This window comes from Sinocyclocheilus rhinocerous, unplaced genomic scaffold (genome assembly GCF_001515625.1).
Source record: "Sinocyclocheilus rhinocerous isolate Xijiao unplaced genomic scaffold, SAMN03320098_v1.1 scaffold3517, whole genome shotgun sequence".
Lineage (NCBI taxonomy): Eukaryota > Metazoa > Chordata > Actinopteri > Cypriniformes > Cyprinidae > Sinocyclocheilus > Sinocyclocheilus rhinocerous.
This window is the reverse complement of record NW_015637190.1, coordinates 47105-62210: the sequence shown is the minus strand read 5'-3', so window position 1 is coordinate 62210 and position 15106 is coordinate 47105. Positions and strand designations below refer to the sequence as shown.

Below are 15106 nucleotides of genomic sequence, written 5' to 3'. Positions count from 1 at the left end.
CCACGCAGCTCCCGCGCTACTCTATACTGGTGTATTACAGTACCACGAGAGCTAAAGAGAGCAGACTGCTCCGTGCGCTTTCGAATCGCTCTCGCGGATGATCGATCTGCGCCGCGCCTCTAGTCGAACACACCGGCTAGTGCTGCAGGCTTACTGGCTCACTGACGCTGATGAGATTAACCCCTTAGGTATCGAAATTTGGTACCGAACGACGAGACGTTTTTCGATACTCGATGGTATCGAGGCAATTCGGTCGGTGCCTAAAAAGTATCGAACTCGATACCCAGCCCTACCCGTTACAAAAGTTACTGCAAGAAAAATTACCTCTATAACTATGAATAACTCCAATAATTTAATAAAAATACAACTTTATCAGTAACTATAAATAAGCTTTTGCATAATTTATGCTAACAGCCCAGTCATCCATTCTGGAAAGTTCATTTACTTGATGCATTTTTGTCGACTGTTTATTGCTACAAAATTATATTGAGAAATACCCAAATTTTTGGTCAAATTGATGCAAAAACAAATACAATATAAAATAAAGAGCTAAAATTGCATTCAGATTGATCTGATGTTGCACTTTTTGACCATTTGTAGAAAACCTAAATATGAAGAAAATGTTGTACCCATTTCATAGTTTAAATATTTATCTAAATCTGAAAAACTGCTTGAAGCTTTATAACATTAATGTCCTTCAGCATCATGAATGAATGAAGAATCAAGAATAAACACCAACCTCGCTGTTCTTCAGTGCGTTTCATTCTGCAGGGTTCTGGATCACTCATGTTCTCACTTTCCTCTTTAATAAACTCAGTCTTTGCAGATTCCATTTCTTCCTGATGGTTTGATGCTGGTCTGCACTTGTAAACTGATGGGAAAATTCCAGCATCCGGTGTGACCCTCATGTGTGCTCGAAGACTTTGTTTGCTTGTGAAGCTCTTCCCGCACTGATTACACGTGTGTGGTTTCTCTCCAGTGTGGATTGTCTCATGACTTTTCAGATCTACTGACCAACTGAATCTCTTGTCACAGTGTGAACACTTGTAAGGTTTTTCTCCAGTGTGATTCATCTGGTGCCGTTTTAAAAGATTCACCAAAGCAAAAGTCTTCCCACACTGAAAGCACACATGATCTCTCACAGCGTTATGTAATTTCTGATGGGATTTTAAACTTTGCTGCCATGAAAAACTCTTTCCACATAAAGAACATGAATATGGCTTCTCCTTCATATGAACTGTCAGGTGTTTCTTCAGGGATGATGAAACAAGAAATGTTTTGCCGCATTGATCGCATGCATGTGGTTTTTCTCCGGTGTGGATTTTCATGTGTCCTTTAAGGTTTGATGAACACGTGAAACTCTTTCCACATTGATCACATGCGTACGGCTTCTCTCCCGTGTGGATCCTCATGTGGACTCTAAAACTTTGTTTGCGTGTGAAGCTCTTCCCGCACTGATCACACGTGTGCGGTTTCTCTCCAGTGTGGCTCTGCTCATGTCTTTTCAGATCTACTGACCAACGAAATCTCTTGTCACAGTGTGAACACTTGTAAGGTTTTTCTCCAGTGTGAATCCTCTGGTGCCGTTTTAAAAGATTTTGTTTGTATGGGAAACTCTTTTCACATTGATCACATGCGTGTGATTTTTCTCCTGTGTGGATTCTCATGTGAATCTCAAGAGCGTTTTTGTATGTGAAACTCGTTCCACACTGAGTGCAGGTGAAAGATTTCTCAGGTCTTCTTTTCTTTAATTTATTTTTAGTTTTCGAGTGACTCGGAGGTTTCTCTTCAGGTTTGACATGAGGTTTCTCCTCCACTTCACTCAGTTCTTCACTCTCCTCGTTCTCTTCCATCGGGTCTGAAAAGAAAGAAAAAAACAGTTTACATTTTTAGTAAAACAAAAAAATTCAAAAACAGGAATATGAATTGAAAGGACAGAAAAGTGAGCCCTAATGCAATTTTATAAATTAATTATATGTCCCTGAAACTTCCCTGTACATTGGTCTTCCAGTTATAATTTTTAAAACATTATAGGCTCATGTAGTGTAGTGTTTTAGTAGTAAGAACTATTAAATATATTTAATCAATGACACAATTATCTAATGTAATATTAACATAAAATTTTTTTTTTAAAAATACTACAATTTTGACACCAACTTTTATATTGATATTAAGGGTCAGTCACGCCTCACATTTCATTCCACTGACTACCATTCATCATATCATGTGAAGACGTGTAGGGCTGAAATGATTAGTTGACATTGTCGACAATATTGTCGAGTAGTCGTTTTATCTCATGTGACCTAATGTAAGGTCCTGCAATATCGCGATGTGACCGCTACGGCGCTGTGGCGCTAGAGTGTAATGCAGCCATCCCGAATGCTATTCCAGTAGAAGAAAAACATAGCGCAAATGATGGCCCTGTCCCAAATGGAAGACTTCATGTGCACTTGCAGTCTTACGGACTTACAATGGCCGCCGCGTGCACGTGTCCGTTAAGTCCACGAGACCGCAGGGTGTCCCATTCCTCATTTTAACGTTCAAAAGGGTGCTCGCGAGCGCCCCCTTTGCATCCTCAATGCGCACTTCTGCCGAGTCCGCACCGGTGCGAGCTCCGCAGCAGACTTCTACCCAACAGTCAAAGCGGCATTACGTCACGAAAGTGAGGACTCAAAGGAAGACCGCGAGGGTTTAGGGTGCCATTTGGGACAGGGCCTATGACGGAGTGCAAATAAATCTGAACTAGCAAGGTATGGGAAAGTTTCACAAAACTTAAAACCAAGAATGCTGTTGTGTGCAATACATGCAAGACCGAACTTGCATTTCACAGGAGCACAACGTGCATGTTGAAGCACTAAACCTAAACGTGAGCTGGAGCCAACTAACTAGTGGTAAATGTTTTTATTAGAGAATACAAAAATAGTAACAACAATAATATATTTACAATAACGTGACGACTCGGTTTGCATAAAATAAAGCTTGATCATGTCAGTTACTTTTTCATACTGTTAATTACAGGGTTCCCACTCTTTCATGAACACCAGATTCAAGGACTTAAGGACTTTTTAAAGCACCATTTATTTTATATCAAGCACCTATCAAATTCACACCCCAGCATATGTAGCGTCATGAAAGACCTCTTACAGTACTTACCATTTCACTTACACTTAACATTTACATGAAAAATTTCTGAGTAATGAGGTTTTGAATGTGTAGGTTTCATAAATTTAGACCATTTTGAGCAGTCGTGTTCAAGGGAATTTAGAATTTCTCAAATATTGATAAAAATATATATTCTTGCATCAAACTGGTTTTTGCTGTAATTCTTGTAAAAGATTTAAATTTGAAAGAATTTCTCAATTTTTAAATTAATAAAACATGGTTAAACAGGGCTCTACGCTTACTTTTCTTTTTAATTAAAAAAAAATTTAGGAGCACAGTCAAAAATTTCAGGAGCTAATCATTAATCTAAAATTCTGATAAAAAAATTAGCCTTCCCATTACAAGATGATATTTGACAAAGTGATTTACAGGGAATTTTGTTTTTACCTTTGTGATGGCATTTTTCTAACTTTATTAAAAGTATGTCATCTTTTGTCAAATTCAAAAAATAATATGTATACGCTTTTTTAAAATTTCTAATTAAAACAGATTAAAAACAAGCAGAATAAGAATAAGTTACCAATCAAATGAAATCAGTATTCAAAAATAATTTGTACTACAGAGGTGGCACAGAAGAACACAAAAGTGGCTTGTAGGTGTATTTTCAGATGGTTTAATGAGGCTCAGAGGTCGCATGTAATTAAATTCATAACTTCATGTTGAGGTTAATGTTTTAAAAAAATTTAGGAGCACAGTCAAAAATTTCAGGAGCTAATCATTAATCTAAAATTCTGATAAAAAAATTAGCCTTCCCATTACAAGATGATATTTGACAAAGTGATTTACAGGGAATTTTGTTTTTACCTTTGTGATGGCATTTTTCTAACTTTATTAAAAGTATGTCATCTTTTGTCAAATTCAAAAAATAATATGTATACGCTTTTTTAAAATTTCTAATTAAAACAGATTAAAAACAAGCAGAATAAGAATAAGTTACCAATCAAATGAAATCAGTATTCAAAAATAATTTGTACTACAGAGGTGGCACAGAAGAACACAAAAGTGGCTTGTAGGTGTATTTTCAGATGGTTTAATGAGGCTCAGAGGTCGCATGTAATTAAATTCATAACTTCATGTTGAGGTTAATGTTTTAAATGTAAAATTTTTAATATAGAAATGTTACATGATTTAAATAACAGAAAAGATACTTTAAAATGAAAGTAAAACTGCCGGTAGGTGGCGGCAAGTCACTGATTTTATTACTGAATCATTCATTCAATTGATTAGTTCGAACGGCTGATTCATTCAGGAATGAAGCAAGTGTCTTTATGAATGGGTAATTGAATCAGATTCCTTTAAAAACGCCCATTCATACATAAACGAAACAACGCTGTTTGAATGGAGATGCGCAGTGGCTCAGCTGTTACTTTGTTTGAAACTATTTTCGTTGACGAAATAGAGCAAAATCAGGCATTAGTGTTTAGACAATGCAAGTCACTTAATATTAACTTGTTTAATGAACTGTTGTATTAAATTAATATAATTTGCAAACTCCCTTAATAATTAAAAGCTGTCACTCTCCTTAATTCTCACAAAGTTCCATTATAATCAACGCAGCTCTTCACTGCACAGTGAATCTCTTATTTGCACCCTGTCTACACTTTTATAATGAGAGGATTCGTGAGCTTGCAGAACTCAGCACTGAACAAAGCGTTTTTAGCAGTGAGTGGATTCTGATTAAACATATGTCTGTGATACATTACTCACTGCTGCAAAAACACGTTGTAAGTACGTTAGAAACCTTTGAAGCTCCCCTCAGCGCAAACACAAATATGCTGATTGGGTGATTTGCACTGGTGCTCCTAAATATTTTTTCATAATCGCACGCAGTAGTTTTCAGTCGCAAATGCACTGCTTCTCTATAGGTTCATGCAGGGCTGCGCAATGTGCATAGATTTTTTCTCGCGCTACCCCATCTCCACCCCAGTCATAAGCGCGGTTTCGTTTTGTCTTTGACAGCGCATATAGGAACATTTTTAAAATAGCACCATTCTACTAAACACAATTTATTTCAAATTTATTTCAAGCACCTTCAAGGACCTATATTTGTTTAAGTACTTTCCAGTCCTTGAATCCATGCGTCTGAACCAAAGAATGGTACTCATCTAGATGTTTTCGAAATGCCCTCAAAATCTCATGAACCCACACAGACCGGCGTCTCAACGCTCACAGCTGAGCACCTTCAGCAGAGCGCCTGGCGTTTTCAGCTGGCTAAAAACGCTTTGGTCGACACAGGGCATTATTGCTGCTGCCAAGAGATTTGTTTACATTCAAACATAGATTCTTTTGTCTGTAATGCAGCTGGTTAATATATTTGTATTTATTTTTTTCTGTTGAAAGTGAACAAAATAATTAAACAATGCTTAAAGAGAATTTGTGTGTGATTTTTTTTTGAGTTGGCAGAATCAGAAAACTTAAAGAGAATGACCTGTTTAGTTGGCTCAAAATTCATTAACCCTTTCACTGGTGAGTTTAAAATATTCTAGCGTTCCCCCCAGAGTGAGTTTTTTTTAGGCGACCGTTATTTTAGAACGTTTCCCCTTACTGTTTCCATGGCGACGCGTCATGGTTGTCACGTGACACACCGCGGCCACAATAACACTGTCAGATGGATCACTTTTATTTAGTTTTTCCTTTTTTATTTAAAATATTCACAAACTTGCATACAATGTCATGAACAATCTGATATTCCGATTCATAAATATGTGTAAATGAGTGTGATTTGTCATTTAAAAACCGTTCTAAATGATCTTGATCGTGATCTGTAACGTGAGATGGGCGCCGCCATGTTTGTTCGCGCTGCAGTTCAGAGAGTCCTGTCAGTCGGATTTACCTCACGTAAATTCATCAATTTCTCCCGAAATACATGTAAGTAAGTGGCCGGTGAACTGGGAGAAGAATAGAGTGAACTTCAGTTACTTACACTATGTGTATCTGATATTAATAAAACAGTCGGCAAATTATATTTGAATGGATTGTTATTGTTGCTTCCATAAACATCCCAGTTGTGATTATATGACAAGTGCAGCGGCGTCTCAGTGTCAGCCAAAGCGCGAAAAAGCAGTTTGAATTTGGCAGTTATGTGACGTCATCGAACGTTCTAAATCCCATATGTGGGACCGTACCGCTCAAAGGGTTAAAACAACTATTTCAAAAGCTAAAGCGATTTTCTTGTTTTATTTATTAGTTGAATATGTAGAACTCAACGTTTTAACTAATTGCTAAAGCTGAATAATCATTCAAAACGTACTGATTTGTGGTTGGAATAATTGCTGATTAGTCGATTAATAAACTCTAATAATCGTTAGATTAATTGATTATCAAAATAATCATTTGTTGCAGCCCTAAAGACGTGTGACTAATAGGAGATCGATAACTCACGGTGTGACCTCTTAGCTGAATAAAAAGAAGGCAAACTTTTGCAGTCCAATGGAGTAGATTGTTGTCACGAATCCGGTCCCTGTCATTCCTCCCACTCCCATCAGAGGTCTCCATAACCATTCAGACTGGACTCATTTCCCATAAACCCACTGCCTAGGATCTAATCACTTACACACCTGTTTCTAATCAGTCAGCCTATTTAAGCTGCACTCATATGGCGCTTTTCCACTGCGTGGTACGACTCGGCTCGGTACGGCTCGGCATGACTCGGTTTACGTTTCCACTAGAGTTTAGTACCACTTTAAGTGGGCGGGATTATACACTTGTCGCGGCTAAGAGCTGAGCGAGCTCCTGAAAAACGTTTTTATTCTGCGTCACTAGTAGTAGTTTTTATTCTACTCGTTTCAACCGTTCAGAGTCGATTCTTTATTTTGGGAGACAATAACTTTATTTATCGTGCACTTTCAGCTTTACAACTTTGCAGATCGTTTACATTCACATACAGCTACATTACACACTGCATGAAAGGCACTATTGGAAATGGCATAATAGGGGTACTTTAAATCTAGCTGGTCTGGTGTCTCGTATGACAAGTTTAATGATGCAGGTAGTGACTATACTCTCCGGCCAATCAGTGATCAGCAGGGTTTACACATCAGGTACTGTACCCAGTGGAAAACTGGGTAAAAGCCAGACAGCCCTTCAAATAAAGATTTTTCGGGACCCCACTTCAAATAAAGGGGTATGAGAAGGAGACCAATAAATGTAGCCAGATAATGTAGATAATTTGTTATGTGGTGAGCTGCTGCCCTTTCTACGTAAAAATCAGAGAAAAGCCCCTGTCCAACTCCGATGTCACGCCCTTCCATTACAATTTTATATGTGTACATTTTCTAATTATTATGTTGAATTTATGTTTTTAAGAAAGACACAGCAGAGTGTGACACCATATCACGAGCGTTTCTGTGTCTGTTGAAATCTCACATGGTCAAAGTCTAAATTGGCCGCGGCTTAAACTGGTTTTAAATGAAGAATATTTAGCATTAGCTGTGTCCTACATGTTTCACTCAATGATTTTCCTCATTTTAATAAATAAAGCATTTCTTAAAATTGTGACATCATTTGGGCTCTTTTCTACAGCATGATGGGAGGACAAGAAAATAATCTCAATTCGTTTTACACAAACAGTACAGTGTTGACTGCATTCATCAACCCTGTTACAAAAGTTACTGCAAGAAAAATTCTCTATAACTATGAATAACTCCTATAATTTATTACAAATACAACTTTATCAGTCACTATAAATAAGCGTTTGCTTGATTTATGCTTACAACTAGGGGTGCTCCGATTGATCGGCTAATGATCACTATCGGCCGATAATCACTTTGGGATGTTTGATCGGCGTTCTATAAAAGGCAGATCTCAAAAAAACGATCTCAAGCTGATGATGCTGCTGTGAGACGTTTGGCACGACATGCAGCGGCACCGTCTCAGTCTCTGTCCGGCGCGGGTGAAATAATTAGAATAATGAAGTTGAGGTACATATTTCTTCATTAAAAATCGTATAAAGTAATTTTAAAACCTTGTGTGAGACGTAATTTCACAAACAGCGTGAGTGAATCACCGCGCGCGCTCTCTTTCTCTCTCAAAATGCGCAAATGGTTTCAAATAACATCGCGTCAGTCTATAAGCAAGCTGCACGCTGCACAGTTGACAGGAATTGCCACTGCATTGTGCACACTCGGGTGATCGGTATCGGCAGATACTGCTTTCTGTGATCGGCGATCGGCCACAAAAATCCTGATCGGAGCACCCCTACTTACAACCCTGTCAGCCATTCTGGAGAGTTCATTTACTTGATACATTTTGTGTTTACTGTTTATTGCTTAAAAAAAAAAAAAGTCACACTCAACGTTCTATATTGAGAAATGTCTAACATTTTGGTAACAGTTTCACAAAAATATAAATACAATATTATTATAAAATAAAAGAGCTAAAACTACATTTAGATTGATCTGATGTTGACAATCAAAATAAAAGTTTCTCAAACCTCCCTTACTGACCATTTGTTGAAAACCAAAATATGAAGAAAACTTTGTACCCATTTCATACTAGTTTAAATATTTATCTAAATCTGAAAAACTGCTTGAAGCTTTATAACATTAATGTCCTTCAGCATCATGAATGAATGAAGAATCAAGAATAAACACCAACCTCGCTGTTCTTCAGTGTGTTTCATTCTGCAGGGTTCTGGATCACTCATGTTCTCACTTTCCTCTTTAATAAACTCAGTCTTTGCAGATTCCATTTCTTCCTGATGGTTTGATGCTTATCTGCACTTGTAAACTGATGGGAAAATTCCAGCATTTATTGGTGAAATCACTGACCATGTGATTGTTGTGGGAGGAGCTTCACTGACCATGAATTTCTGTGCGGAAGCAGCAGATCTGCCAAAATCAACAAAAAATCAGTTACTGAGTTTGTGTGTTTTTAATTAATCTAAACATTTATGCATTTATGTAAGCGAAGCAGATGCCCTCCAATTTCTAAGTGTTGTCTCTTTGTAAATCATTATATTACTATAGCAAAAGTAACAGCATTGACAAAGAGCACATCAATTTAAAATGCTCATTCAGTAACATGCACTCACATAATTCACACATTCTATGCACTTTTGTGAACATTTCTATCAATATTTTTATTATGCCCTCATATTAATAAGAATATATCTGCATAGAAATATAGAAAAGAATATAAACTCTCCCATATAACAGTGATAGTTTTGTAAATTTGATGGCACTCATCTTCATTATTTTAATAAATACATTCGTAGCAATGAAGTAATTCAATTATTAACATATTATAGTTTTATATGTGCAGAAACTGATCATAAAATCTTCAATAAACAGAAAGAGCACCACAAAATATTTTAATGTTTCCTGTGTTATAATTCATATTATGTCTAGATTTAAAATGTTCACGTGGCTCATTATGAAGTATTTAGCAGTATCTGTTATTAATTTTAACCACATATAGTAACTATAACAAATTTGATCCCCCAAAGATAAACGCGAGAGAAATAAGGTTATAAATCAAATCGCAGCAGTAACACTTGATATCGGTTCGCATTCATTCCACGAGACACTCAGTAACAGCAACATTATCAGTGCAAACATTGACACAAAAATGCTCAGGGCCCGTATTCACAAAACATCTTAAGGCTAAAAGTAGCTCATAACTCGCCGATTTAAGAGAAAATCTTAAAAATAATGGGCGAGATTCCAACTTGTAAAAAGCGTTCACGTCCTCGTAGAACTCGTAATTACAACTCGTGAACTGGGAGTTTTCTGAGAGCTACGACTTGTACCACGTGACCGCTGTACCACCTGACCACCGCAGGTTCTGTTTAGGCGTTGATAGTGTTGCCAAAGAAAAGCATAATTCCATGTCACTCACGTGCCTGCATTCGTCACAGATTGCGACATGCCGTGTTTCTGGTGAGGTGTGTTTGAATGACGCGCGCGCCGCCTTCGCAGAGTGGATTCCAGGTTTTTCGGAGTCGACTCCGACTCCCGACTCCCACCATAGGAGTCGATGGAATCGACTCCTCGACTCCATTTAGCGTGACTGTCCAAATTAGTCCAATTTATTGGTGGTGACATTACCTTTAAATGAGCTATCAATGATCAACATTGTTATAGCTGTTGCCGACACCTAATTTTACAGAGGGAAAAAATCAATTAAAAAAAGCGCCGTGGGGGATTATTAGGCTATGTCAGAATTAATTAAGGTATTCTTTAATGAATTTGTCACATTATAATGGTCAGGGGATGGTGATATATTGGCTTAAACAGCATTGATATTAAAAATAAATACAATACATGTAAAAATACATACGAATGTAAACATTAATTTTTTTATTCTTGTTTTGTCTATTTTTGTTGTGCTGCACAGGCTGAAGTGACAGCGCATTGCTCACGGTAAAAATGAACATGGATTGTAAAATGAGCATGGAAATGTATTAATTACACCATAAATGTAAATAAGTAGGCCTAAAACTGTTTTTTTTTTTTCCAGTTAACACGGCTTTTTAGCAATGGGGGTAAAGCAAGGAAAAGTACCCTTTTAAGGCTACGCTACGGCAACATAGATGGCACTCGTGGAGTTAGAAAAACTTCTTTATGACCAGCAGGATTGTAATAAGGATGTAATGCAAAAGAAAAGGCACAAGGCGGCTGTTTCTGTCAATGGTAAGTTTTAATTTAAAATGTTTGTGATAGCCTACTACCTTTTAACGTAGGAACTGTAGACTGCGGGCTGTGTTTACGTTTTGCCACTTGCTTGAGTATCTTAATAATATATACAAATATACAGAAGTCATTTTAATAGGCTATATTGCGTTTAAACGTATGTCTATGAAAGATTGTATGAGCTACTGTGCAAAAAGATAATCTGCTTAAAAAAAACATTTTAGTAACGTTCGAATTTGAAATCAAAATAATGGTGGTAAATAGCCGCGGATCATAGCGCACTACAACCCTGTGAAAGCACAATGAGCCCGTTCTGCTTCTGCACTGCATACCGCTTTCCATATCTCTTATAGTTTTTCAACAAGCTGCTTTCTTTGTCTATTATGCCTCACAATATAAAGTTCAACTGTTTCTGTTATTCCACTGTAATTGCAGCTATCTGACTCACTTTTTCCTATTATATGCAATGAATAATTAAGGTTAGAGTGTCCTATACGGATCCTGGTTATAACAGTATCTTCTCTTCTGTCTCCATATACCTTTCTTTCAATCCCCACTTTATGTTGAATGCTAAATAAGTGTCTCTTCCAGGATTTTCATTTTAGGGGGGCTCAGCCCCCAATGAGGGTATAATATATATATATATATTCAAATGAAAATGGCAACATAGTTTTATAAAGTTCATATGTGCTTCATTTTCACTGGAGGAAGCCTGTGGTGTGACGAGGGGTGAACGCAGAGAAAACTTAGGCTATAGTAGATGGGGAACCGATTGCTCCCCCATGATATTTTGTAAACTGTATTTATGACAAAGAACTGCACAGATGCAGATATTATAACAATCTATCGATAATTAAACACACACCATGTCCTCTGTTTCTCGCTCTGCGCCGCCGCGCTCTGGATTGAAAAAGAACGTGCTGAAAGACGGGGAGGAGCTGATCTAAGTCTGCCGCCGTTTTCATATGAAATATGAGCATCTAAAATATATAGCTATAGCCCCCCTAAAAATGGCCTAGCGACACCCATGTTGAATGCTAAATAAGTGTCTCCCTTTTGACTCTTTATTCCATACATCTTGCCACATACTTCCAACTGCTGTTTTAATAATACCTTTTACTTCTGTTTTACTTAAAGGAATTTCTATGTCAATCTCTTCTTTTCTCAATGCTGACTTGGCCAGCTTATCCACCTCCTCATTTCCTTCTACACCTACATGGGCAGGTATCCATAAAAACTCTACTCTTACTCCTGTTTGGTTTATTCTATATAAATTCTGTAAAATTTCATAAAGTTTATCCTGTCTAGATGCTGATTTCCAACTATTTAAACTGTTTAATACGGAATATGAATCTGAACAAACTACACTTATATGATTAATTTCTTCCACCCACAGCAAAGCCATTTGAATTGCCATCATGTCTGTTGTGAATACAGATACATCGTTAGATAACCTCTTAACAGTGCTATATTTAAAATAGGGAATATATATGGCTGCTGCTGTATACCCAGAATCTGGATTTTTTTTTTTGACCCATCCATATATATTTGAATACTATTAAAATAGTTTTGTTTCAAATATTGATCCACTAATATTTCTTTAGGCATACACCTTTCCTTTTCATTTATTTTAAAATGCAACTGCGATCTACCGTTGGCATTCGGAACAGCCAAAGGGGTTCTTCTTCTTCTTCTGGCTTTTTATGGCGGTTGGCAAACAACCAACAAGGTGCATTCCCGCCACCTACTGAGCTGCCAAAATTTTTAAAGTGATTTTAAAGTTTGCAGCAGTGAAAAACTCTTTCCACATAAAGAACATGAATGTGGCTTCTCCTTGATGAACTGCCAGATGTCTCTTCAGGGATGATGGTTCATGAAATGTTCTGCCACACTGATAATATGCGTATGACTTTTCTCCGGTGTGGATCCCCATGTGTACTTTAAGGTTTGATGAATAAGTGAAACTCTTTCCACACTGATCACACGTGTGTGGTTTTTCTCCCGCATGGATTCTCATGTGAATCTCAAGACTGTGTTTGCATGTGACACTCTTTCCACATTGAGTGCAGGTGAAAGATTTCTCAGGTCCTCTTTCCTTTAAGAATTTCTTTTTAGTTTGCAAGCCACTCAGAGGTTTCTCTTCGGGTTTGACATGATGTTTCTCCTCCACTTCACTCAGTTCTTCACTCTCCTCGTTCTCTTCTTTATGGTCTGAAATGAAAGAAAAAGTTTACATTTTCAGTAAACTAAAATAATTCAAAGACAGGAATATAAATTGAAAGGACATAAAAGTGAGCCCTGATGTAATAGCAGAAAAAAGACAACTGTTATAAAATATTACAACCATTTTGAAGCATTTTTTAAATTAATTATATGTCCCTGTGTTGCACCTGGCTCAAAGATGTAACATTAAGGGAAATGACACGGCAGAATGGATTCAACATGATATTTATTACAATCAAAATAACAATCGAAATGTCAGTATTATCAGTCAGTATGAAATGCAAATGAATGAATGCACCAAAATGAAGTGTTGTCAGTGCTAACAAATAAATACAAAACAAAACATAAAATGACAAAACTACAGTTCGGGCAAACTGCCCAAGCAACAGCTGAGCAGTGGCCCCGACGAACTCTCGCACTATGTTTAAATAGGCACTATGACGAGCATCAGGTGCACTCAAATCACGCCCCAATCACAAAACCTGCAACAGAAAAAAAGAAACCAAAACACCCAAACCAACACAACTCAATCCTAACACCCTGAAACTTTGTATGGAGGTACATCAATTATTTTTTTAAACATTATAGGCACATATAGTGTAGTGTTATATTTGATTAATGACATAATTATCTAATGTAATATTAACATAAAAAAATGCTACAACTTTTAGATTGATATTAAGGGTCAGTCATGCTACACATTTCATTCCACTGACTACCATTCATCCGCATGTGAATGTGAAAGGCTGAAAACACAAGCTTAAGTGAATTTCACTGCATTCCAAGTCTGGAAAACTTTTACCTGTGAATTCATATCATGTGAACAGTCCAGGCAGGGCCGTTTCTAGGCATAGGCGAGCTAGGCGGTCGCCTAGGGCGCCACCAGCTGAAGGGGCGCCAATGAGCGCATGTACTGGCACTTTTAGCAGGGTTGTGATAAAGAGTGGCACGGTCACCCTGAAATATGACTGCCGCCCCCACTGGATCCCCCAACATTATTGGGCTAGTGTACTGGCAATCTGACGATGCCTGTATGCCACTAGATCAGAGTGCTGTCAATTGCTGCCTGATTGTTGCATGCAAAGTTTGCATTTGGAGCGCTCAACAACGCCATTAGATCAGTGGGCTCTGTCAGTGCTTTGGCAAGGTAACACTTTTTTTTGCCATGCAATAAAGCTAAGTTCAAAGGCCAATTTAAAATATTGGTACAGTAAATAAAGTGCACAAAATCAGTATTTTGTTTAGGCAGTATTTGTGGCACATTTGTCCAAAAGGTGTGCGTTTTTTGCGCCAATGCATTGTTAAAGGATCAGCGTGTCATGTAATATTCCCATATAAACTTTAACATCCAAATTAAAAAATATTTGTATAGTAAAATTCGCTAATTCACGAGATCAATACATCCTTTATTAGACCGCTTTGTCGAGTTAAATGCATCCTTACGGAGGTGTCGAAATGCTGAATCAATTCATTCACTTCCAACAGCGCTTAATGGGAGCAGCGTCATAGAGGGCAGAGCGTCACGTTATTTAAAGGGGACATTAACGCGTTAACGAGTAGCAAATGATTAAGTAGCTGCATTGGTTACTTTTATGCCACTGATAAAGCTTTTATATGTAGTTTGGGGTAACAAAGGGGTTTTATAGGTTTGACTGAAATAATAATGCAATAACTGACACTTTAAATCAATGTTTCAAGAAACAACAACAAAAAATATAGACAAAAAAGTAGCCATTGATAATATCTAAACAATATGTAGTAGTATAGTATATAGTATCCAAATCAAAATGTAATAAAATTAATTTATGTGTGATTTATGTGTAAATTATGTGCAATGTCTTAGCCACTAGGGATTGTTACATAGGGCTATACAGGCATCTAGTGGCAACACAATGATATTACAGATACTAAATTGTGCAAAATGTTTATCTTAACAGTCAATTTACAAATAATGCATTCAGATTTGTGGAACTCAATGCACTGAATCTCCACAAATTAGTGTCGTTACTATGACAACCAATCTGAATGTGACAAGCAACTGGTGTCTGAAAAGAAGTGTATATATATATATATATATATATATATATATA

At 37.1% G+C, this 15106-nt stretch overlaps 2 protein-coding genes across 2 annotated transcripts in view; both read right to left on the bottom strand.

Moving 5' to 3' along the window:
- Window positions 1–561: 561 nt before the first annotated feature.
- On the bottom strand, window positions 562–8991 carry LOC107748844 (gastrula zinc finger protein XlCGF52.1-like). Its single transcript, XM_016563829.1, has 4 exons — window positions 8963–8991; window positions 8758–8889; window positions 740–1858; window positions 562–605 (listed from the first exon to the last, which is right to left on the bottom strand). The coding sequence occupies exons 2-4, from the start codon at window positions 8849–8851 to the stop codon at window positions 562–564; spliced, it is 1257 nt and encodes a 418-aa protein (XP_016419315.1). The 5' UTR covers window positions 8852–8889; window positions 8963–8991.
- Window positions 8992–12441: 3450 nt separating this feature from the next.
- The window catches only part of LOC107748843 (gastrula zinc finger protein XlCGF49.1-like), a 19706-nt gene continuing 17041 nt past the window's right edge, over window positions 12442–15106 (bottom strand). The window contains exons 2-3 of the mRNA XM_016563828.1: window positions 12637–13004; window positions 12442–12537 (exon numbers count right to left, since the gene is read on the bottom strand). Coding sequence (XP_016419314.1) covers window positions 12442–12537; window positions 12637–13004 — 464 coding nt within the window. The remainder of the gene's footprint in view (window positions 12538–12636; window positions 13005–15106) is intronic.

Coding starts and splice junctions, on each gene's coding strand:
- LOC107748844 (XM_016563829.1), bottom strand. CDS start 8,851: ATGGAATCTGCAAAGACTGAGTTTATTAAAGAGGAAAGTGAGAACATG. Junction 1,859..8,757: donor ACACACTGAAGAACAGCGAG/GTTGGTGTTTAT, acceptor CTTTCTTTTCAG/ACCCGATGGAAGAGAACGAG. Junction 606..739: donor ACGCACTGAAGAACAGCGAG/GTTGGTGTTTAT, acceptor CTTCATATTTAG/GTTTTCTACAAATGGTCAAA.